We start from the raw sequence: 26,468 nt of genomic DNA on the forward strand, positions 1-26,468 counted from the left end.
TGTAGGTCATAAAACAAAATTATCTGCGGCACCTGTCAGTAAAAGCATAATACTACATTGTTATTCAATTATAGTCAATTATTAAAGGCTGAAGGGCATCATAAATTAATATTATTACCATTACTCTATATCTCTTTGTGGAACTTGCATTGTGCTACTTTATGTTCTCCACTCTCTATTTCTCTCTCAGCCCAACTGGGAACTCTTGGGTCTCTGTAAATAATATTACGAAGAGTCTGGTCGAGACCTGCTCTGTATGAAAAGTGCCCTAGGATAATGTCTTTTATGATTTGGCGATATATAAATAAAATTGAATGATAGCCACCAACACAAATGTGGTCTGTGATCGTAACGCAGCCCTGTCTGTCTGTCTTTCTGTCTGTTTATGTTTCGCAATATATCTGTTTTTGTGTTGACACTGCACTGTCTAAAGGCAAAGAGGTAGAACTTTTATTTTGAAGAAAACAGCGCAAACACAATTGATAGAGCACACTAGCCAATCAGAAGCAAGGGAGCGCTGAAGGCCCACCCACCAAAGAAAACGAAACATTGAGTGGTAACTTTGTTTTGTCAGCAAAAACAGAAAACAAGAAATCCTGCTGAATTTGTGTTTTTTGTCCAAAATTTAAAACAACGAAAAAACGGCCTGTTTCCGGTTTCTGTCTGAGTCAAATGCATCAAAACACAAACGGTTAAAACGTGCCTTGGTCATTAAACACATTAAACCTGCTGTAACCCAAGAAAACAAGCCCAGATTTCAAGAGAAGTGACAGGTGGAGAGCTGCCTGCTTTTATTTTACTGTATATGTGACACACTGAATGATGAAAACGTCCATCCAGGTGCCAGAGTACTTTACTGTACTGAAATACAACCAGAAGAAGACAGCTTTGGATAAATCACGGCTTCTTCTGCTGTTATCCTGACTGTCCACTGTTGCGACTGCGCTGACTTCCTTATTCTCAACAAGGATTTACGGCCAGTCACTCACGTACCAAAGCCGCTGCCGCCATCTAGTGGCAACAGTGAGTATCGCCCTGCAGGTAAAGGAGGTGAGATTTCCACTGTTTGGAAGTGACTCAAGGCATTTTAAAAGATACTAAAAAGAATAACTAATGATGGGGGGGATCTGACATAATAATAATTCTGTTCATAATGTTAGCCACTAAAATGTCCAGGGTGCCACATATACTGTGTGTGTGTGTGTGTGTGTGTGTGTGTGTGTGTGTGTGTGTGTGTGTGTGCGTGTGTGTGTGTGTGTTACTTCCTGTTGTCTCAGTCTTGTTTGTGACTCTTGAACAGACTTGTTTGTCTTGATTCTTGTGTTCTGAGCTCACAGTCAGTGTCACTGTTTTACCTCTCAGAGCGACTGAAGTCCAGAAGATGAGTGTTTGTGTGGAGGAAGAGGAGGACAGAGCAGAGTCTCCAGCATCCAGCTGTCTGTCTATGAAGAGTGACTGGTCCAAAGATCATCCTCCAGACATCAGTAATGACCCTGGACCCTCAACCACAAAGTGAGAGAACTGCTTCATACCTTTGAACCTCCAAACTGTCGGCTAGAACCACATTTAGTGTGTTGAGGTCCGGCCTGTTACAGCTGCCGTGGTTCTTCAAACGTTAAGTTCTTCCCGGTTCCTCTGGCATTTCAGTGTATTGATACTTAACAATGAACATTTTGACTGTTAACTTTTACATATTTTAACCTCTTTGAGATTTAAAGAGATCAGCAATCAAAGGGCCGTGGTGGAGGAGAAAGGTGAGGTATAATGAGTCAGGAAACACACCATACAAACACCTCAATGAGCCACACTGCTGCACTGGGTGACATGTTCCTTCATTACCGTGAACACACTCTCAGTAGTTTACTTTGACTCAGTCCCACACACACCATGCTGCTGCCAAAATACTCATTAGAGCACCAAATGTGGATTACTCCGCCGCTGAAAATAGTCCCCAACAAATGCACTATTTCCTCCTGTTTGTTTGATTAAAAACTACAGTGAGCAGCTGTTTCAGGAAATGATTGAGCCTTTTTAAAATGAAACTATGTATTTGTGAGAATTTATCTTCGGTAGGGTAGGGAAGTCAGCGAGCATTGAGAGACGTACTAACACACTGTTGGTTTTGGTCTTTTCATGGACTTTATTGTCAATAACAAAAATGTAGAATAATAGGATACAAATGCAACTACGCCAAACTGTGTCTTTGTCAGTTAAACAACGTCATGGTGAAATGAAGCCGGCAGCAGGATGTGGTGTTTTCCTCACTCACAATAGGCCTCCTTGTGTGTAATGAACCTGAAGTCAAGGAAAGACGCAATATAGGCAAAAAGTGCAGACACATCAGCAGCCATTTGTTTTGTTTCCATTTCATTTTTCCCAGGGCATCAGGGGGGGGAGGATTGCTAACAGGTTGGGATCCAGATGTTGACACAGTCGAGCTGAGGTCGAGGATACAGGATGCTATTGTTAGGCAAATGGACACTGGCAGTGTAGGGGTCACAGGCAGAGACTTTATCAGTGATTTATACTGAATAATATGAATACAAACATTTTGCTGTTTGCAGAGGTCAGTACCACAGACAGAGAGCAGAGTCTCCAGCATCCAGCTGTCTGTCTATGAAGAGCGACTGCTCCAAAGATCATCCTCCACACTTCAGTAATGACCCTGGACCCTCAACCACAAAGTGAGAGAACTGCTTCATACCTTTGAACCTCCAAACTGTCGGCTAGAACCACATTTAGTGTGTTGAGGTCCGGCCTGTTACAGCTGCCGTGGTTCTTCAAACGTTAAGTTCTTCCCGGTTCCTCTGGCATTTCAGTGTACCACAAAGTGAGAGACTGTTTCTTCTGTAAACTGACCTGAAGGAAACAGATACCAGCGGCCAGATTCATTAAACTTTAAAGCAGTGCATGCTCATGTTATTTCCTTATCAATCTCAATCTTTGAGAATGTTGAAGAACATTCACAAGCTTGATTTCCACAGTTAGCCGTTGGCGGATTCAGGCATGTCAACACCAGCCCCCCATGTTGGAGATGACACTTATTTATTAAGGATTTATCTGCGCCTTCAAGTAGAAGTCACAGTAAAGATGTGTATCGAAGAATGCAGAGAAAGCAGCAGAGACGGAGAGAAATACATGTTTAGAAAATCAATTGACGGGCGCTGAAACATGTTTATGGCAGCAAGACAGCTGACAGAGTGACATTTTAGTTACAAAGAAATGTCTTTACAGAGAGAAGAAGAAACGTGGTGTTTCTGTGGAGGAGCAGCTGTCCTGCTGTGCCTTGTGTCAGGACGTCCTGAAGGATCCGGTGTCTACCAGCTGTGGACACCGGTTCTGCCGACAGTGCGTCACCTCATACTGGGAGCAGTCTGGTTCATCAGGAGACTCCTCCTGTCCCCAGTGTGGAGAAAGATCCAGAACAAGAGCTGGACCGCAAACAACCAGTCAGACCAGCACTGTACAAAGTAAGACTGGACATCTGTCTGCTGATGTCATCGTGTCTGAAAACAGGATTGAGATTTGCTGTGTTGTACAGCAGAGACATGAAAGCTCTTTCCACAACTCACAGAATTTAAAACCCTTTCTTTATTTTTTTGTATTGTTTTAATGTTGGTCATGAATATAATCACCAGATTCTCAAAATCTTTTTCTTTAGCCTCACATTTTTCTTCTCTTCCAGGAGATCGTGGTCTGCAGGAGGTTTTAGGTGAACATAAGATCATTCTGAGGAGGAGATGTGAACGTGTGACTGAAGGAAGTGATGAAGCAGGAAGTGGAACCCTCCTCAACAAGATCTACACGGAGCTCTACATCACAGAGGGACAGAGTGAAGAGGTTAATACCCAACATGAGGTGAGGCAGCTTGAGACGGCTTCCAGGATGGAGACCCTCCATGACGCTCCAATCAAGTGCCACGACATCTTCAAAGCCTTACCTGGCCAACAGAGACGCATCAGAGTGGTTCTGACCAACGGCGTCGCTGGCGTTGGGAAAACCTTCTCAGTGCAGAAGTTCACTCTGGACTGGGCAGAGGGCTCGGAAAACCAAGATGTCAGTCTGGTGGTTCTGCTTTCGTTCAGGGAGCTGAACTTGATCAGAGATGAGCGGTACAGTCTTCTCACGCTGCTCCATGTTTTCCATCCAACATTACAGAAGGTCACAGCTGAGAAGCTCGCTGTCTGTAAACCTTTGTTCATCTTTGACGGCCTGGATGAAAGCAGACGTTCATTGGATTTCCACAACGACGAGGTTGTGTCTGATGTCACACAGAAGTCCTCAGTCAACGTTCTGTTGACAAACCTCATCAAGGGGAACCTGCTTCCCTCGGCTCTCGTCTGGATAACTTCCCGACCTGCAGCAGCCAATCAGATCCCTCTGCAATGTGTCGACAGGGTGACAGAAGTACGAGGCTTCACTGACGCCCAGAAGGAGGAGTACTTCAGGAGGAGATCCAGTGATGAAGAGCTGTCCGGCAGAATCATCTCACACGTCAAGACATCCAGGAGCCTCCACATCATGTGTCTAATCCCAGTCTTCTGCTGGATCACTGCTACCGTCCTGGACCACATGTTGACTACCGACCAGAGAGGAGAGCTGCCCAAGACCCTGACTGACATGTACTCACACTTCCTGCTGGTTCAGACAAAGAGGAAGAAGCAGAAGTATGATGAGGGACGTGGGAGGAGTCCGCAGGAGCTGAAGGAGGCTGACAGGGAGGTTCTTCTGAAGCTGGGGAGGCTGGCGTTTGAACATCTGGAGAAAGGAAACATCATGTTCTACCAAGAAGACCTGGAGCAGTGCGGTCTTGATGTCACGGAGGCCTTGGTGTACTCAGGAGTGTGTACAGAGATCTTCAAAAGAGAGTGTGTGATCTTCCAGAAAACAGTCTACTGCTTTGTTCATCTGAGCGTTCAGGAGTTTCTGGCTGCCGTCTACATGTTCCACTGCTACGCCAACAGCAACGCAGAGGTACTGGAGGCTTTTCTAAAAGACTACAAATACAGGGACTCAAAATCAAAGTCTCCTCTCAAGAGGATTTCTAAGGTTTTTGGATACGATGATAACCTGGATGTCTTCCTGAGGAGCGCCATGGAGAAATCCCTTAAAAGTCAAAATGGCCACCTGGACCTGTTTGTCCGCTTCCTTCATGGCCTCACTCTGGAGTCCAACCAGAGACTATTAGGAGGCCTGCTGGGTCGGACAAAGAGCAGTTCAAGAAGCATCCAGAGAGCCATCAGCAGCCTGAAGGACATGAACAGTGATGATATCTCTCCTGACAGAAGCATCAACATCTTCCACTGTCTGATGGAGATGAACGACCAGTCAGTACATCAGGAGATCCAACAGTTCCTGAAGTCAAAGAACAGATCAGAGAAGGAACTCTCTGAGATCCACTGCTCAGCTCTGGCCTACATGCTGCAGATATCAGAGGAGGTTCTGGACGAGTTGGTCCTGAATGAGTACAACACGTCAGTGGAGGGACGACGGAGACTGATTCCAGCTGTGAGGAACTGCAGAAAGGCTCTGTAAGTCCAGATGTGATTAACATTATAAATCAGTGTAGATTAGCAGGTTAGTTCTTCAGATATACACACGCTATACAATTCTAGTTATTCTTAAAATGACGTTCTGCATGTTCATTGCAAAAAATATTTATCGTTGTATTTTGTCACAGATGCTCCTGAGCTGTTTCAAATGCTGAGTGCAAAAAAATTCAGTTTTTCATTTTACAGTTTTTTCTTCTATGAATGAGGTTGTGGTTGAGGTTTCATCACAACAGCATTTGATCACAACCAGTGCCGTCTCTTGCTATGTGCGGATTATGCAGTTGCTTAGGGCCCCCGAAGCCACAAGGAGACCCCCAAGCTGCCATTTTAGCCTTTTTTAATTTACTTTATTTTTTTAGAAATGAAAATGACCAGTCGCTCTTGGTAGAAAAGTGCCCATGTGTGCTGAGTGGAAGCACCTATATGCTGAAAATTAAAAAAGATTGGTTTGATGATTCTTTTTGTGCTAAAAAAGTTTTTCAGATGCTCAGAAAAGAATCATGACAACAAAACATCATGCAGTCGTCTGTCATGCACATCAACACATTAAATGATATTGATTATTATTATTATATACAGATCTAATGCTGTCGAGTGATTTGTTTAACTTCTGAACCGGTCGCCTATGGACGTTAATCTGACAGCAGCGGGTAGCTAGCAAAGAGAGCTCTTTCCCAACTGTATTTGTTCACTGAATCGTAAAAATGGTTTTCTAATCAAGATGACCTCATGCTAACTTTGTGGAGACATGGGATCAGGTCACAGTGACAGACTGTGGATGCTATGGAAGCCTAAATGTGCTACATTTTGTCTCCCTTCATCTGCAAGATTAAAGCAAAACAAAGATTGAAAGTCTGCAGGTATGAGAGAGAGTGATGAGAGTTATTATTTCAAACAAAGTGAGATGAGATTAGCTGAACCACTGATATGACGAGCAGATGTTAATCAAAACAGCATATATCAAACAGTTTTGACAATAAAACCATGAAGTAAACATAAAGTGTCCTCTTCCATAATAACATATTTTGTAATATATGTGTCATGACAGACTTTCTGACTGTGGAATCTCAGAGACTCACTGTGAAGTTGTGGCCTCGGCCCTGAAGTCCAACCCCTCCCATCTGAGAGAGCTGGACCTGAGTAAAAACAACCTGCAGGTTTCAGGAGTGAAGCTGCTGTCTGCTGGACTGGAGAGCCAAAACTGTAGACTGGAGACTTTGAGGTCAGTAGAGGGAGGAGTCAGTCTGTGCTGCTTTCAGCAGTATTGTACTAAACACAGCTAGTATCAAAGCAAAGATCCAGTATTTCCTGGTAGTGCATGTAGTTTTTTTGTATATAGTTGAGTAAATATTTTGTGTTTGACACCGTTTCAGTGGAGGAGTAGTAACTCAAAGAGGGATTTTGGTACTGAATAGTCTGTAACACCCACTTGATTTGGTTAACTCAGACTGCTGAAGCTTCATATTAGTTTCAGCTGAACTTATAAAGTCATTTCTTACAGTGTAGTTGTGTTAGTAAGGCACCACGTCACACTCGGTATAGACAGAATGATTACTAAGATGCATGATAACTCTTTTATGTACATATGACATGTGGCTGTTGTTTCAAGAAAGACTTGGACATGGACCTCTCCTTTGAATGGCATTTACCTACTAAGCTACCAAATACAGTAAGAAGAAGATCATGTCATGAATGAAATAATTAACAGTTTTTTAGTCCAACATGTCTGATTTGATAATGATCCTCTAAATGCAGACTTAACTGAGATCAGCACCATGTTATTATTGAGTGTCTATGTGTCATCAGGGCAAAATGTGTTCCTGGAGACACCTTCTGCAGCCGGAGCTGTCACAGAAGCGGTTTTGAGTACTTTGCCAGGTGTTTATATGTGGACTGAAGTTGTCAACGTGATAGCGTCACAACCGTGAAAGATGCAGTCACAAAACATTACAAGATGGATGTGGTCCGAGCAAGGGCGGGGGCGATTGACATTCTAAACCTTCATCAGCTCTGAACGGATTATTAAACACTGAATGATTTCAAGCAGGAACATTGTCTTCTAAAGTTACATCATTTATTCTTTATTCAGATTGAGGGGCTGCAGGTTGTCAGAGATCAGCTGTGCTTCTGTGGCCTCAGCTCTGAAGTCCAACCCCTCCCATCTGAGAGAGCTGGAGCTGAGTGACAACAAGCTGCAGGATTCAGGAGTGAAGCTGCTGTGTGGTTTTCTGGAGAGTCCACACTGTAGACTGGAGACTCTGAGGTCAGTTCACTGACTCTCTGCTTCTATTGTAGATCTGATATGTTTAATTAACAGTTGAACCTAATTTATGTTCAGACATAACTTACATCCATAAAGTTGTAAATGTCCTTTTGTTCATATTTCCATGTTTCTGAAGTCACAACAGACTTCTGTATCTTAAAGAAACTGTAGAACATGTTTCCACTGTTAGTTGTTCAAGTAAATGAATGTTTATGATTGTTGGTAAATGGTCACATCTGTATACAGAAGATCCTCTGAACTAATCTTTGTTTTCAATTGATGAAGTTTACTTTCTGAAGTAGAACTATTTCTTTGATGATGTTAACTACAATATATTTTGACAAATAATGTCTGATCAGTGATATTGATCCTTCAGAACACACACACACACACACACACACACACACACACACACACACACACACACACACACACACACGAGAACACAGAGATCCATGCATATTTCCAAATGCAGCTGTTTAAAGGATCAATATAGTATTTGTAGTTCCAGACTTGACTGAGATCAGCAGCATGTTATTAATCTGTGTTGACATGAATAGGTGTGTGAATGTTGTGGTGACATTTGGTGGATGTGTGTAGAAGGCTGACATCATGATGATCCACAATAACACAATGACAAAGTCTCTCTACTCATTTGAGGGAAAAGCTCATTGATTAGGACAAAGTCATGTTGAGCTACACATTTCAAACCTGAACACATCTGATTGGATTGTAAATAGATTTTTATCTTCATCATTTGTTCTTTATTCAGATTGAGGGGCTGCAGTTTGTCAGAGATCAGCTGTGCTTCTGTGGCCTCAGCTCTGAAGTCCAACCCCTCCCATCTGAGAGAGCTGGAGCTGAGTGAGAACTACTACATGCAGGATTCAGGAGTGAAGCTGCTGTGTGGTTTTCTGGAGAGTCCACACTGTAGACTGGAGACTCTGAGGTCAGACACCATGTTTAACTTCTGTGCTGAGATTAATATGATGTGAAAGTTGTGGCGACACTAAACTGCAGACATAAGGCTGATATTATACTGATCCACACTGAGTATCTTCATGCTGAAGTCCATTTTCTTCTTCTGTGGTTTAGTCCATTGACTGTGGCAGAGCAACGTTGAGCTACACATTTAAAACCTTAATATAACAAGAAAAACACACACTGGATAATTCACTCTGGACCTCTTCAACTCTCCATTTTCTCCTTGAATTCTCGTGTCATGTTGTTTTCTTTTTAAAATCAATCATAATATAGCATAAATTAATAATCTCTATTTCAGCTGTCAGACAATAACAAATATATTCAGTGTTTTCTATTTCCAACATCTTTATGAAGCTGTATGATGCTCATACTGACTGAATAGTTTAATCTGAAGAAGCTTTGAATTTCTGACTCCACTTTTCCTAAAAGAAATATTGTGGATGTCTTTTGTTCACATTTCTCCAAAATTCCTCCCGACACATTTGTCCTCTTTGGAAACTTTGGGATCTTGAGTGGAATCTTAAATCAGTTTCTGTGGGTTTTTCTTTGTGTTTGGCTGCACAACATGAGTTTGTATAGATGGAGCCACTGGTGGAGCTGACAGCGTTTAAGAGGTGAAGTCACGACGTCTCTATTGACGTAGCAGCACGTTGTCATTAATATTAATGAGAGCTCTTTTTCACTTTTTGTATTTGACAGTTTTGAACCTGCATCCTGTTGGGTTCAGGTGTTTGGAGTTTCCATTTTCTAAACTTCTACATTCTAAACCTTCTTCAGCTCTGAACTGATTATTAAACACTGAATGATTTCAAGCAGGAACATTGTCTTCTGAAGTTACATCATTTATTCTTTATTCAGATTGAGGGGCTGCAGTTTGTCAGAGATCAGCTGTGCTTCTGTGGCCTCAGCTCTGAAGTCCAACCCCTCCCATCTGAGAGAGCTGGAGCTGAGTGACAACAAGCTGCAGGATTCAGGAGTGAAGCTGCTGTGTGGTTTTCTGGAGAGTCCACACTGTAGACTGGAGACTCTGAGGTCAGTTCACTGACTCTCTGCTTCTATTGTAGATCTGATATGTTTAATTAACAGTTGAACCTAATTTATGTTCAGACATAACTTACATCCATAAAGTTGTACATGTCCTTTTGTTCATGTTTCCATGTTTCTGAAGTCACAACAGACTTCTGTATCTTAAAGAAACTGTAGAACATGTTTCCACTGTTAGTTGTTCAAGTAAATGAATGTTTATGATTGTTGGTAAATGGTCACATCTGTATACAGAAGATCCTCTGAACTAATCTTTGTTTTCAATTGATGAAGTTTACTTTCTGAAGTAGAACTATTTCTTTGATGATGTTAACTTCAAAATATTTTGACAAATAATGTCTGATCAGTGATATTGATCCTTCAGAACACACACACACACACACACACACACACACACACACACACACACACACACACACTCACACACACACACACACACACACACACACACACGAGAACACAGAGATCCATGCATATTTCCAAATGCAGCTGTTTAAAGGATCAATATAGTATTTGTAGTTCCAGACTTGACTGAGATCAGCAGCATGTTATTAATCTGTGTTGACATGAATAGGTGTGTGAATGTTGTGGTGACATTTGGTGGATGTGTGTAGAAGGCTGACATCATGATGATCCACAATAACACAATGACAAAGTCTCTCTACTCATTTGAGGGAAAAGCTCATTGATTAGGACAAAGTCATGTTGAGCTACACATTTAAACCCTGAACACATCTGATTGGATTGTAAATAGATTTTTATCTTCATCATTTATTCTTTATTCAGATTGAGGGGCTGCAGGTTGTCAGAGATCAGCTGTGCTTCTGTGGCCTCAGCTCTGAAGTCCAACCCCTCCCATCTGAGAGAGCTGGACCTGAGTGACAACAAGCTGCAGGATTCAGGAGTGAAGCTGCTGTGTGGTTTTCTGGAGAGTCCACACTGTAGACTGGAGACTCTGAGGTCAGACACCATGTTTAACTTCTGTACTGAGATTAATATGATGTGAAAGTTGTGGCGACACTAAACTGCAGACATAAGGCTGATATTATACTGATCCTCACTGAGTATCTTCATGCTGAAGTCCATTTTCTTCTTCTGTGGTTTAGTCCATTGACTGTGGCAGAGCAACGTTGAGCTACACATTTAAAACCTTAATATAAGAAGAAAAACACACACTGGATAATTCACTCTGGACCTCTTCAACTCTCCATTTTCTCCTTGAATTCTCGTGTCATGTTGTTTTCTTTTTAAAATCAATCATAATATAGTATAAATGAATAATCTCTATTTCAGCTGTCAGACAATAACAAATATATTCAGTGTTTTCTATTTCCAACATCTTTATGAAGCTGTATGATGCTCATACTGACTGAATAGTTTAAACTGAAGAAGCTTTGAATTTCTGACTCCGCTTTTCCTAAAAGAAATATTGTGGATGTCTTTTGTTCACATTTCTCCAAAATTCCTCCCGACACATTTGTCCTCTTTGGAAACTTTGGGATCTTGAGTGGAATCTTAAATCAGTTTCTGTGGGTTTTTCTTTGTGTTTGGCTGCACAACATGAGTTTGTATAGATGGAGCCACTGGTGGAGCTGACAGCGTTTAAGAGGTGAAGTCACGACGTCTCTATTGACGTAGCAGCACGTTGTCATTAATATTAATGAGAGCTCTTTTTCACTTTTTGTATTTTACAGTTTTGAACCTGCATCCTGTTGGGTTCAGGTGTTTGGAGTTTCCATTTTCTAAACTTCTACATTCTAAACCTTCTTCAGCTCTGAACGGATTATTAAACACTGAATGATTTCAAGCAGGAACATTGTCTTCTGAAGTTACATCATTTATTCTTTATTCAGATTGAGAGACTGCATGATGTCAGAGATCAGCTGTGCTTCTGTGGCCTCAGCTCTGAAGTCCAACCCCTCCCATCTGAGAGAGCTGGAGCTGAGTGACAACGAGCTGCAGGATTCAGGAGTGAAGCTGCTGTGTGGTTTTCTGGAGAGTCCACACTGTAGACTGGAGACTCTGAGGTCAGTTCACTGACTCTCTGCTTCTATTGTAGATCTGATATGTTTAATTAACAGTTGAACCTAATTTATGTTCAGACATAACTTACATCCATAAAGTTGTAAATGTGCTTTTGTTCATATTTCCATGTTTCTGAAGTCACAACAGACTTCTGTATCTTAAAGAAACTGTAGAACATGTTTCCACTGTTAGTTGTTCAAGGAAATGAATGTTTATGATTTTTGGTAAATGGTCACATCTGTATACAGAAGATCCTCTGAACTAATCTTTGTTTTCAATTGATGAAGTTTACTTTCTGAAGTAGAACTATTTCTTTGATGATGTTAACTACAATACATTTTGACAAATAATGTCTGATCAGTGATATTGATCCTTCAGAACACACACACACACACACACACACGAGAACACAGAGATCCATGCATATTTCCAAATGCAGCTGTTTAAAGGATCAATATAGTATTTGTAGTTCCAGACTTGACTGAGATCAGCAGCATGTTATTAATCTGTGTTGACATGAATAGGTGTGTGAATGTTGTGGTGACATTTGGTGGATGTGTGTAGAAGGCTGACATCATGATGATCCACAATAACACAATGACAAAGTCTCTCTACTCATTTGAGGGAAAAGCTCATTGATTAGGACAAAGTCATGTTGAGCTACACATTTAAACCCTGAACACATCTGATTGGATTATTAATAGATTTTTATCTTCATCATTTATTCTTTATTCAGATTGTGGGGCTGCATGATGTCAGACATCAGCTGTGCTTCTGTGGCCTCAGCTCTGAAGTCCAACCCCTCCCATCTGAGAGAGCTGGACCTGAGTGACAACAAGCTGCAGGATTCAGGAGTGAAGCTGCTGTGTGGTTTTCTGGAGAGTCCACACTGTAGACTGGAGACTCTGAGGTCAGACACCATGTTTAACTTCTGTACTGAGATTAATATGATGTGAAAGTTGTGGCGACACTAAACTGCAGACATAAGGCTGATATTATACTGATCCACACAGAGTATCTTCATGCTGAAGTCCATTTTCTTCTTCTGTGGTTTAGTCCATTGACTGTGGCAGAGCAACGTTGAGCTACACATTTAAAACCTCAATATAACAAGAAAAACACACACTGGATAATTCACTCTGGACCTCTTCAACTCTCCATTTTCTCCTTGAATTCTCGTGTCATGTTGTTTTCTTTTTAAAATCAATCATAATATAGCATAAATGAATAATCTCTATTTCAGCTGTCAGACAATAACAAATATATTCAGTGTTTTCTATTTCCAACATCTTTATGAAGCTGTATGATGCTCATACTGACTGAATAGTTTAATCTGAAGAAGCTTTGAATTTCTGACTCCACTTTTCCTAAAAGAAATATTGTGGATGTCTTTTCTTCACATTTCTCCAAAATTCCTCCCGACACATTTGTCCTCTTTGGAAACTTTGGGATCTTGAGTGGAATCTTAAATCAGTTTCTGTGGGTTTTTCTTTGTGTTTAGCTGCACAACATGAGTTTGTATAGATGGAGCCACTGGTGGAGCTGACAGCGTTTAAGAGGTGAAGTCACGACGTCTCTATTGACGTAGCAGCACGTTGTCATTAATATTAATGAGAGCTCTTTTTCACTTTTTGTATTTTACAGTTTTGAACCTGCATCCTGTTGGGTTCAGGTGTTTGGAGTTTCCATTTTCTAAACTTCTACATTCTAAACCTTCTTCAGCTCTGAACGGATTATTAAACACTGAATGATTTCAAGCAGGAACATTGTCTTCTGAAGTTACATCATTTATTCTTTATTCAGATTGAGGGGCTGCAGTTTGTCAGAGATCAGCTGTGCTTCTGTGGCCTCAGCTCTGAAGTCCAACCCCTCCCATCTGAGAGAGCTGGAGCTGAGTGACAACAAGCTGCAGGATTCAGGAGTGAAGCTGCTGTGTGGTTTTCTGGAGAGTCCACACTGTAGACTGGAGACTCTGAGGTCAGTTCACTGACTCTCTGCTTCTATTGTAGATCTGATATGTTTAATTTACAGTTGAACCTAATTTATGTTCAGACATAACTTACATCCATAAAGTTGTAAATGTCCTTTTGTTCATATTTCCATGTTTCTGAAGTCACAACAGACTTCTGTATCTTAAAGAAACTGTAGAACATGTTTCCACTGTTAGTTGTTCAAGTAAATGAATGTTTATGATTTTTGGTAAATGGTCACATCTGTATACAGAAGATCCTCTGAACTAATCTTTGTTTTCAATTGATGAAGTTTACTTTCTGAAGTAGAACTATTTCTTTGATGATGTTAACTACAATATATTTTGACAAATAATGTCTGATCAGTGATATTGATCCTTCAGAACACACACACACACACACACACACACACACACACACACACATGAGAACACAGAGATCCATGCATATTTCCAAATGCAGCTGTTTAAAGGATCAATATAGTATTTGTAGTTCCAGACTTGACTGAGATCAGCAGCATGTTATTAATCTGTGTTGACATGAATAGGTGTGTGAATGTTGTGGTGACATTTGGTGGATGTGTGTAGAAGGCTGACATCATGATGATCCACAATAACACAATGACAAAGTCTCTCTACTCATTTGAGGGAAAAGCTCATTGATTAGGACAAAGTCATGTTGAGCTACACATTTAAACCCTGAACACATCTGATTGGATTGTAAATAGATTTTTTATCTTCATCATTTATTCTTTATTCAGATTGTGGGGCTGCATGTTGTCAGAGATCAGCTGTGCTTCTGTGGCCTCAGCTCTGAAGTCCAACCCCTCCCATCTGAGAGAGCTGGAGCTGAGAAACAACAAGCTGCAGGATTCAGGAGTGAAGCTGCTGTCTGATCTGAAGAAGAGTCCACACTGTAGACTGGAGACTCTGAGGTCAGTAGAGGCTTGGACTCAGTCCCTGCTGCTTTCAGCAGTTTTGTACTAAACACAGTTAGTATCAAAGCAAAGATCCAGTATTTCCTGTAAACCTCCAACCTTCTCAGTGGCGGCTTTCCTCAGTGAAGCTGTGAGAGGAGAATGGTGACCGGCTTCAGGATTGGACAGAAAGACACAGAGAGAGAGAGAACAGTCAGCCAATCAGATCAGCCAGAATCTTGTTGTGATCATGTGTTTGAGTTGATGTGAAGACGACTGTTGTTGTTGTGTTCATGTCTAACGGAATAAGAGCTGGATTACAGCTGACAGCATTACAAGATGTGTAGAGACAGCGGTCCTCATTCATCAAACTGTCCTACCATCAAACCTGATCTCAAAGTGTTTGTTCTCGCACTTCAACGCTAAACTATTGATCAGTTCATCTTTGTCACAGCTCTGAGATCAGTCTTTGCTGCATGTCGTCCTCTCTCTCTCCAGCCTTTCCTGTCTCTAAACAGGTGGTCTTTCCACAGACCAGAACCTCTGCTGAAGTCCAGTAATCACAGCTGATGTTTTGCTGTTTCGTCTTTGTATGAACATGTTGGACCTTTAACATCATATATTTATCTGTCCATTTGTCTTTGGTTTTGTCCAAATATGTTTTTTAACAGACTCCATATTTACACATTTGTCATGTAACATTTCAAAAGTAGACGATATGGTTTTCACAGCTTTGAACATTGACAGTAAATCCATCATTAAAGTGAGCAGTGAATATCTCTCTGTAATGATGCGTTCAGGGACTCTCAGCACTTTATCTCCCGTGTGTACTTCAGGGACTGGATGCGTAAAGTCTCTGCAGGTCTGTGAGCTTCCTGCTCAGTGTGTTCACTCCAATACGTTAACGTGAGAGCTGAAAGGAAGCTGGCTACGCTACACAGCCGCTCCACTTCTAGTCTGAACAGGACTGAAGTCCCTGCTGGTCTTCATGCTGGATGTGCTGCATCACTGACTGACAGCTGATGAAGGGGGTCTCTGTAGACACTGATTTATGACTCCTGCTCTCTGTCTTCTTCTCTCATCAGATGGAAGTGGGAGTGGTCAGAAAGGTGGTGGTGTTGAGCGGGTCAGCTGTGTCCTGATGATCCACAGAGGTTGAAGCAGCAGCACCAGCTTGTGTGTGGAGAGGCTCCGACTGGGCCATGCTACTGGGAGGTAGAGTGGAGAGGAGAGCTTCATCCAGCAGCGACTGACAGAGGAATCTCAACAAGTGGAGGTGACTCTCGGTGCTGCAGCCTGAAGTGCTCTGAGATCAGCTCCACTGTCAGACACAATGTCTAGTCCACCATCCTCCCTGTGTATGTATCATCAGGGTATCTGGACTGCTCTGCTGCTGCTCTGTCCTTCTACACAGTCTCTGCAGACTCACTGAGACTCCTCCACTCCTCCTGCTCCACACGCAACCACTTCCTCCACCTGGACCTGGACCTGGACCTGAACCTGGACTTTATTCTTTTATTCATTCAGCTATTTGGAACCCAAACTTCTGTTCGTGACAACATAAACTGCAGATGAACACATTTAAAATGGATATTTCTGTTTTGATTTCTGTCACAGCTCCACCCGGTGGAACGATGGAGTGTTGCAGTTGATTTCCAAGTCTTTTTAAATAACAGTGGAAGTTGATATTGCATGTGTAAAGTTTGGGTATTACCACCAATACCAGCCTTCTCTCATATTTTAACAGATTTGCTTGTAACAAACAGAAAGAAGAAGATAAAACCTGAACAAAGTCTGGATTCAATCAAGGCTTCACTTCAGTTTCTCATCCGACTACAAACACATCATGTCTTTGTGGAATGTCAGCACCTAATATTTTATCTTGTATATTGTTAATGTACAAAAATGATGTTTGATTGTTACTCAATTCGAAGTACACACTGGAAAATAATCCTGACTCTCTGGTTTTGTTGGAAAACAAATAAATTGTGTTTTTTGAGGCCAAATGAAGAAGGGAGGAGGTCTATGGAAATAAATGATTGATATTTATATTCTGTGTCACGCTTCAGTGTTATTCAAAACATGCTGTTTGTCTTTCATGTTATCTATAATGTTCTGCTCATAATACTTGTATTACTTGTAATACAAATCTGCATGGCTTCTTTAAAGGTCCCACATTGTAGAAAGTGAGGTTCCATGTCTTGTTTGTTTATAAAGCAGATCTGGGTGCTGTATAAATCCTGTGAAAGTATCAAAACGCTCAGTCCACGGAGAAATGCACACAGGCCGTATTCACAAACTGAGCCTTTAAACGAGCCGTCAGGTTGTGATGTCACAACTATACAGTCAGCACACTCGGCCACGCCCCCAGCAGGTCATCTGATCCAGGTACAGCACCACCCACCAAGTACAGGGACGCTCATCCACCCGCTCAGTCAGTTATTGGACCACTGTGTGGTGTATCAAAGTACATATTTCTGGATGTTATGTAAAATTACATTCAAATACCCTCTTTTAGCTTCTTTCAGCTTTGAGCTTTTATTTTATGTGATTATCCAATCTTTTTACAGTAAATTCCTAAATATAATATTAAATATTTTTACAATGTAAAAAAAAATACGATCATCATGATAATAACTTTCAGACATTACTTTATATAAGTAGTCAGCAGTTGTCTCGGTGAACTATTCCGCAGCATTCTAAATAAAAGAACACTAGATTTCCTTGACGAATCACCCAGAGAAGTGGTGTTTGTCAGGGCTGCTCTTTATTTAATGTCTGTATATGTATGTATGAACTTGTTATTCAATTCTGTAAACATTTGAAGAGGATCTCTTTCAAAATACTTATTGTCCCAGCACAAATGCTCTTTGCAAAGTCACCTACAGTCACACGTGGACTAGAGCACAGGAGTTATGTATATATAACGACAAGTGAAATCCATGATAGCATGTGTGATAGCAGTTTTTCTTTCTTTGCCACTGGAGCGCGCCAATGGACCTTTTACAATGCATCCGGAAACTTTTATATCTTTACAGAAACAATGGCGCACTACAAAGACCTGATCACAAGTGCATGCAAATCTTTGGGACTGTTCAGTTAACAGGGGGGCTAAACAACAAGAAAGGTTCCCATCAGAAACTTTGGTGAGGAGACATGTGGTGCCTTTAATGTCGCCTCCAACGATGACTTGTTGATGCACCACAGGACAGAGGTGGGAGTAAATTAACTGACATAAATATTTCATGAGCCACCACAGAAACTCCAGCTTCCTTTGGTTGAAAGGTATGACGTCTTATCGCATGTCTCACAGACAGACTGGTCCTCATAACTCTGCTGCGTTTCATTCCAGACATCTTATCACATTGATTTACTGGATAACAGAAGCACACTCACTAAGAATGAGACAGGGGACGAGGACAACGGACAAATTCCTGCGTCTTATGGTCATATTTGTCACCAAACCAACAGTAATGCCTTTATTCTGACTATCTCAGAATCAGAATCAGAATCAGAAACTGTTTATTGCCAAGTAACATACATTACAAGGAATTTGCTGTGGTCTGAAGGTGCTAATGTTTTGATAACAAATAAGTAGAATATAAAAGCTAAAATAAGAATAAGAATAAAAATAAAAATAAGATAAGATAAATAACAACAGTGCAGTGACCAGAATAAAGTAAAGTGTCCAGTAGTGATGTGCGGATCGATCCTGAAATATCGATACCTCCGATACCGGATCTTTATGCTCTAAAATCGATTCTCAAATCAAAATATCGATACTTTTGATACTTAAGTCATTTGAGGTAAGGTATATCCTTAACAGGAACGCGTTGAAAAGTAACTAAACTATTGAGATGTTGTCTAAGTGACACGCGGTTGGTGGGACTACTTTTTCTTCCGCATGAGTAAGTGTGTCATGCGTAAGTGCAGCGGCACTCTGCTCCGTGCTCTCAGTCAGTCACAGTCTGTGGACACAATGGCAGAACGCAAACGGAGTCATGTGTGGAGCTATTTCAGCTCCACAAACAGCCAAGACGCGGTCTGTGACGTTTGTAGGAAAACAGTAAGAAGTTGTGGCAACACAACGAACCTCGTAAAACACCTCAGGTTAAATCACCACAGTGAATATGAAGCATACACAACGATGAGGCAGACAGAATGCATCTCAGTGTCCGCCTCAGGTGCTGCTGCCAGAACAAGAATTTATTTTAATGTTTTTATAATTGTACTATTTTTCTTTTTTTTCAGAGTTCGAAACACCATTTTCACATATTTTGTATGATTGTGTCCTCTGGTTTTTCTATTGTTGTATTAGTGCGACTATATTGTAAATGAGGCTGCTACCTCAATATACTTCAGAGTTTAAAATAAATAAATAAATAAATAAATTACTCTGCCTTGTATTCTTAAGGAAGCTATGATTTGAAATACACTACTTTTTTTAGATTTAAAAGACATATTAGGTGTAGTCGCATAAAATAACGGTATCGGTATCGGTATCGCCGATACCAGCCTGAATTTTACTCAGTATTGGATCGGAAAGGAAATCAGTGGTATCGAACATCACTAGTGTCCAGATAAAGTGTCCAGTAGGGGGTGGGTGCGTTAATGTAACGCAGTGGGGACAGGGGTGATGTACGTTAATATAACGTATAGCTTGTGGTAGTGTTCTGGGGGGGGGTCAGTGAGAGTTTGTCAGGTTGACTGCAGAGGGGAAGAAACTGTTTTTGTGGCGGGAGGTTTTGGTCCTGATGGACCGCAGCCTCCTGCCAGAGGGGAGGGGGTCGAACAGATGGTGTCCGGGGTGGGAGGGGTCGGCAGCGATCTTCCCTGCTCTCCTCAGGGTCCTGGAGGAGTACAGGTCCTGAAGAGATGGGAGGTTGCAGCCGATCACCCTCTCTGCAGAGCGGATGATACGCTGCAGTCTGCGTCTGTCCTTGGTGGAGGCAGCAGCGTACCAGACGGTGATGGAGGAGGTGAGGATGGACTGTATGATGGCGGTGTAGAAGTGAACCAGCATTTTTTGTGGCAGGTTAAACTTCCTCAGCTGCCTCAGGAAGTACATCCTCTGTTGGGCTTTCTTGATGAGGGAGCTGATGTTCAGCTCCCACCGGAGGTCCTGGCTGATGATGGAGCCCAGGAAACGGAAGGACTCCACAGTGTCCACTGGAGAGTCACACAGGGTGATGGGGGCGGGTGGGGCTGCGCTCTTCCTAAAGTCAACAACCATCTCCACTGTCTTTGAAGCGTTAAGCTCCAGGTTGTTGCTGTTGCACCAGGTCACCAGGTGGTCAATCTCCCACCTGTAGGCAGACTCATCCTCTCCAGAGATGAGTCCGATGAGGGTGGTGTCGTCCGCGAACTTCAGGAGCTTGACAGGCTGGTGACTGGAGGTGCAGCTGTTGGTGTACAGGGAGAAGAGTAGAGGAGAAAGAACGCAGCCTTGAGGGGAGCCGGTGCTGATCGTCCGCGAGTCTGAGACGTGTTTCCCCAGCTTCACGTGCTGCTTCCTGTCAGACAGGAAATCTGTGATCCACCTGCAGGTGGGATCAGGCACGTTCAGCTGGGAGAGCTTGTCCTGAAGAAGAGCCGGGACGATCGTGTTGAAGGCAGAGCTGAAGTCCACAAACAGGATCCTGGCATAGGATCCTGCGGAGTCCAGGTGCTGGAGGATGAAGTGTAGAGCCAGGTTGACGGCGTCGTCTACAGACCTGTTGGCTCTGTAGGTGAACTGCAGGGGGTCCAGCAGAGAGTCTGTGATGGATTTGAGGTGGGACAAAACCAGGCGTTCAAATGATTTCATGACCACAGAGGTCAGGGCGACGGGTCTGTAGTCATTTAATCCTGTGGGCCCTGGTTTTTTGGGGACAGGGATGATGGTGGAGGCCTTGAAGCAGGCTGGCACGTGGCATGTCTCCAGTGAGGTGTTGAAGATGTCCGTGAACACCGGAGACAGCTGATCGGCGCAGCGCTTCAGGCAGGATGGGGAGATGGAGTCTGGTCCAGCAGCTTTACGCGGGTTTTGTCTCTTGAAGAGTCTGTTCACATCTCTTTCAAGGACAGACAGAGGTGTCGATGCTGGAGGAGTGGGGGGCAGCTGTGGTGGTAGGAGGTGTGAGAGTTCAGCCCCAGGTGTGATGAGGGGGTTGGGGCTGTTGGGCTGGAGCTGGTGGGTGATGGTGTGGGGGATGGTGTCAGGACTGTCCCATTGTCTTTCAAAGCGACAGTAGAAGTCGTTGAGGCTGTTGGCGAGGCGTCGGTCGTTAGCAGAGTTGGGGGCTCTTGGCTTGTAGTTGGTGATCTGCCTGAGCCCCCTCCACACAGAAGCAGAGTCGTTGGAGGAGAACTGGTCTTGTAGTCTCTCTGAGTACAGTCGTTTAGCTTCCCTCACCGCCTTGCTAAACTTGTACTTGGCTTCCTTAAACTCTGCTCTGTTGCCACTCTTAAACGCCTCTTCCTTTTCCAGCCTCAGCTGTCGCAGTCTTGCTGTGAACCAGGGTTTGTCGTTGTTGTAACTCACCCTGGTCCGAGTTAGTACGCAGCAGTCCTCACAGAAGCTGATATATGAAGTCACAGCCTCTGTGTACTCATCCAGACTGTTGGTAGCAGTCCTGAAAACATCCCAGTCAGTACAGTCCAAACACGCCTTCAGGTCCTCTGCAGCTTCACTGGTCCACTTCTTCGAAGTTCTCACAACAGGCTTAGAGAGTTTTAATTTCTGCCTGTGTGCAGGAATCAGGTGGACCATGTCGTGGTCAGAGTGTCCCAGTGCAGCGCGGGTGACGGCGTGAAAAGCGTTACTGACTGTGGTGTAACAGTGATCCAGAGTGAGCCCCTCCCTGGTGGGGCATTTAATAAACTGTTTGTATTTTGGGAGTTCGTGTCTGAGATTACCTTTGTTAAAGTCACCGAGGACAATAACTAAGGAGTCCGGGTTGGTCCGCTCCGTTTCCAGTATCTGATCGGCGAGTGCGCGCTGTGCGTCCTGCACGTTGGCCTCCGGTGGACACACAAACCGACCAGAATGAATGAAGCGAACTCACGGGGGGACTAGTAGGGTTTACAGTTTATGAAAAAGGTTTCCAGGGAAGGAGAGCAATGCCGTCGGATCACTGTCACGTCGCTACACCAGCTGCTGTTGATGTAGAAACAAATACCTCCACCCTTTGTTTTGCCGGAGAGGTGCGCGTCGCGGTCCGCTCGGAGAAGCTGGAATCCGTCCAGCTGCAGCGCCGCGTCGGGAGTTCTTTCCCCCAGCCATGTCTCCGTGAAGCACAGAACAGCAGATGAATAAAAGTCCTTGTTTCTCCTCATCAGCAGCTGGAGCTCGTCCATCTTATTCCCCAGTGAGCGCACTTTTTGCCTATATTGCTTCTTTCCTTGACTTCAGGTTCATTACACACAAGGAGGCCTATTGTGAGTGAGGAAAACACCACATCCTGCTGCCGGCTTCATTTCACCATGACGTTGTTTAACTGACAAAGACACAGTTTGGCGTAGTTGCATTTGTATCCTATTACTCTACATTTTTGTTATTGACAATAAAGTCCATGAAAAGACCAAAACCAACAGTGTGTTAGTACGTCTCTCAATGCTCGCTGACTTCCCTACCCTACCGAAGATAAATTCTCACAAATACATAGTTTCATTTTAAAAAGGCTCAATCATTTCCCGAAACAGCTGCTCACTGTAGTTTTTAATCAAACAAACAGGAGGAAATAGTGCATTTGTTGGGGACTATTTTCAGCGGCGGAGTAATCCACATTTGGTACTCTAATGAGTATTTTGGCAGCAGCATGGTGTGTGTGGGACTGAGTCAAAGTAAACTACTGAGAGTGTGTTCATGGTAATGAAGGAACATGTCACCCAGTGCAGCAGTGTGGCTCATTGAGGTGTTTGTATGGTGTGTTTCCTGACTCATTATACCTCACCTTTGTTGCAAATCCAAACACTGTTGCTCAGTTTCTACAGTTAACCTTTGACATCCGCGACTCATCATTAAGGCTGTAAAATTACCTGCAAAATATGTTCAATCTCTGTTAGACCCAAATTGATCAACTTTAACTTAAACACTGTTTGTTTCTTCTGCGGCTGTTTTTCTCCTCCACCACGGCCCTTTGATTGCTGATCTCTTTAAATCTCAAAGAGGTTAAAATATGTAAAAGGAAAACAGTCAAAATGTTCATTGTTAAGTATCAATACACTGAAATGCCAGAGGAACCGGGAAGAACTTAACGTTTGAAGAACCACGGCAGCTGTAACAGGCCGGACCTCAACACACTAAATGTGGTTCTAGCCGACAGTTTGGAGGTTCAAAGGTATGAAGCAGTTCTCTCACTTTGTGTCTGAGGGTCCAGGGTCATTACTGAAGTCTGGAGGATGATCTTTGGACCAGTCACTCTTCATAGACAGACAGCTGGATGCTGGAGACTCTGCTCTGTCCTCCTCTTCCTCCACACAAACACTCATCTTCTGGACTTCAGTCGCTCTGAGAGGTAAAACAGTGACACTGACTGTGAGCTCAGAACACAAGAATCAAGACAAACAAGTCTGTTCAAGAGTCACAAACAAGACTGAGACAACAGGAAGTAACACACACACACACAGTATATGTGCCACCCTGGACATTTTAGTGGCTAACATTATGAACAGAATTATTATTATGTCAGATCCCCCCCCATCATTAGTTATTCTTTTTAGTATCTTTTAAAATGCCTTGAGTCACTTCCAAACAGTGGAAATCTCACCTCCTTTACCTGCAGGGCGATATTCACTTTTGCCACTAGATGGCGGCAGCGGCTTTGGTACGTGAGTGACTGGCCGTAAATCCTTGTTGAGAATAAGGAAGTCAGCGCAGTCGCAACAGTGGACAGTCAGGATAACAGCAGAAGAAGCCGTGATTTATCCAAAGCTGTCTTCTTCTGGTTGTATTTCAGTACAGTAAAGTACTCTGGCACCTGGATGGACGTTTTCATCATTCAGTGTGTCACATATACAGTAAAATAAAAGCAGGCAGCTCTCCACCTGTCACTTCTCTTGAAATCTGGGCTTGTTTTCTTGGGTTACAGCAGGTTTAATGTGTTTAATGACCAAGGCACGTTTTAACCGTTTGTGTTTTGATGCATTTGACTCAGACAGAAACCGGAAACAGGCCGTTTTTAAATTTCTTTTTTTTAATTTTGACAAAGAACAAAAAACAAATTCAGCAGGATTTCTTGTTTTCTGTTTTCACTGACAAAACAAAGTTACCACTCAATGTTTCGTTTTCTTTGGTGGGTGGGTCTTCAGCGCTCACTTGCTTCTGATTGGCTAGTGGCCTTGTCAATGATGTTTGCGCTGTATTCTTCAAAATAAAAGTTCTACCTCTTTGCCTTGAGACAGTGCAGTGTCTTTTTAAGGTCCCTGCCCTAAAGAGGACAGCAGCTCAAGTTTAGTATGTTGGATGTGTTCAAGTTCAGTGTTCTGTGTTGAACCAGATCTCAGGTGAGGTCTCTCTGTACCTCGGTCCTTCTTTGTAACTACCTTTGACGTTCCTGCGGTCGGTTCTCTGCCGTTCTTCTTCCTGATCATTAACAACAGACTTCACTGTCCTCAGCACATCCTGAGGAAAACTTACGGAAGTGCATTCATTTTCAGAACAGACATGATGCCTTCTGGTCACTCAGCTGCACATGAACAGGCAACACAGTGAAACGCTGCAGCATGACTTTATAATCCAGGCACCTGCAGAACATTTGAAAACGAAAGTCAGCGCGTTCATTTGATATTAAAAACATTTTTTATTGTGATTGTAGGCCATAAAACAAATGTGCGCATAATAATGCATTATTATTCAATTATAATCAATTAATCAATATTTCCAGGGTCCGCAAAGACTCTTCTGAACATCTGGTTGCAAAATAATAAAAGTTTTTGACCAGTTTCCCAAGTTTTCAAGACTGTATGTCCAAGTCCAGGTTGCTGGAAATGACATATGTCCTCGCTCTTTCAGTTTCTTTCACTTCAGAGGACATTGCATTCAAATACATTCATTTCCTGGAGACTAACCCTAAGCCTAACTATAACCCCTACTTATCTAAACCTGACCTGAAACCAAGTCTTCACCCTAGAATTTTGTGACTTACATTATGGGGACTTGTCACTAGTCCCCACAATGTGACTGTGTAAACACATTTATGTCCCTACAACATGAGTAATACATGTCCACACACACACACACACACACACACACACAGCGTACATAAAGCTGATTTCCTGTAAATGAGAGGGGAGGAACCACATGGACCAGGTGATCCAGGTACATGAGGACAGGGAGGGTGAAAGTGTCCAGTGTCAGTTCAAACTCCATTCTGAGTCGACAGTCGGGAGGAAGGAGGAAAAGTGAAGGCTGAGGCAGGGTGAGTGTTGATCCAACACTTTCATTATTTCACTGTCAAAGTCTCTGAGTCCGTTTTCTCCCTGTGGAGAATTATTTTTTGACAAAAAAACAAAAAAACATAAATACAGCTGTATTTCTTGTTTTCTGTTCTTACTGACAAAACAAAGTTACCACTCAATGTTTCGTTTTCATTGGTGGGTGGGCCTTCAGCGCTCCCTGGCTTCTGATTGGCTAGTGTGCTCTGCACCCTTCAAAATGATGGTTCTACCTGTTTGTCTTGAGACAGTGCAGATATATTGCGAAACAGACAGACAGACAGACAGACAGACAGGGCTACGTTACGATCACAGACCAGTCTTGTATTGGTGGCTATGAGTCAATTTCATTTATAGAGTCCCAAATCACAACAGAAGGAGGACCTCAGGACACTTTTCGTATAGAGCAGGTCTAGACCAGAATCTCTACAACATTATTACACAGACCCAACAGTTCCCACCATGAGCAAACACTTGGCGAAGGCGGCAAGGAAAAACTACCTTTAACAGACAGAGAGAAAGAGAGGGGGGGTCCACATAGAGTGATGGTAATGGTCATGTCTATCCTGAAAATGAATGCACTTTCGTAAGTTTTCCTCAGGATGTGCTGTGGAGAGTACAGTCTGTTGTTAATGATCAGGAAGAAGGTAGTTACAAGAAATGACCAGCAGGTGTCGCGCTGTGAGAAGCTCGTAGTTGTCATGTCGACTCAAGCAGACTGACTACATCTGTACTTTGCCAAATCGCTGAGTCAGAAAAAACGGGGCATTGGAGCTTTGTAGCCCATATATTATCATTTAGCACAATTATGTCTGTAGCTGCTGTCCATGCATAACTTACCTGATGCGTATCTGTATGTTTGCCTGTGTTTAAACACGTGTTTAAATATACAATTGACACGTATTCAAACAGTATTTTAATTCATTCAAAAGTTACCATCAACACTGAACACTGAGCATCAAACAGGCTTTTAAAACAAAGACGTGGAAATGGAAAATCTGTCCAGCCACATCTGTGCACACAGGAGGCTCTCACAGCGCGACACCTGCTGGTCAGTTCTTGTAACTGCCTTTGACGTGTCCGCTGTCGGTCCTATGCCGCTGTTCTTCCTGATTATTAAGAACAGACTTTAAAACTTACTAAAGCACTTTCATTTTCGAAACATACATGATGCGTTATGTTCACTCAGCCGCACATGAACATGCAACACAGTAAAACGCTGCAGCACCAACAGAACATTTTCTGTGATTTTTTTTTTGTTCTAGTCATTGTAGGTCATAAAACAAAATTATCTGCGG

At 42.7% G+C, this 26,468-nt stretch overlaps 2 protein-coding genes across 2 annotated transcripts in view; one reads left to right on the plus strand and one right to left on the minus strand.

The window, feature by feature from the left end:
• The window catches only part of LOC139286517 (NLR family CARD domain-containing protein 3-like), a 28,645-nt gene extending 4,948 nt beyond the window's left edge, over nt 1-23,697 (minus strand). The window contains 3 exon segments of the mRNA XM_070907338.1: nt 19,150-19,162; nt 23,096-23,245; nt 23,505-23,697. Of these exon segments, the coding sequence (XP_070763439.1) occupies nt 19,150-19,162; nt 23,096-23,226 (144 nt within the window). The 5' untranslated portion in view covers nt 23,227-23,245; nt 23,505-23,697.
• Nucleotides 1-26,468, plus strand: part of LOC139286502 (uncharacterized) — a 75,349-nt gene that overhangs the window by 44,760 nt on the left and 4,121 nt on the right. The window contains 10 exon segments of the mRNA XM_070907311.1: nt 1,363-1,512; nt 2,565-2,684; nt 3,235-3,470; nt 3,686-5,531; nt 6,601-6,774; nt 7,642-7,815; nt 9,658-9,831; nt 12,605-12,778; nt 13,672-13,845; nt 14,599-14,772. Of these exon segments, the coding sequence (XP_070763412.1) occupies nt 1,363-1,512; nt 2,565-2,684; nt 3,235-3,470; nt 3,686-5,531; nt 6,601-6,774; nt 7,642-7,815; nt 9,658-9,831; nt 12,605-12,778; nt 13,672-13,845; nt 14,599-14,772 (3,396 nt within the window).

Source organism: Enoplosus armatus, chromosome 6, assembly GCF_043641665.1.
Source record: "Enoplosus armatus isolate fEnoArm2 chromosome 6, fEnoArm2.hap1, whole genome shotgun sequence".
NCBI classification, from domain to species: Eukaryota; Metazoa; Chordata; class Actinopteri; order Centrarchiformes; family Enoplosidae; genus Enoplosus; species Enoplosus armatus.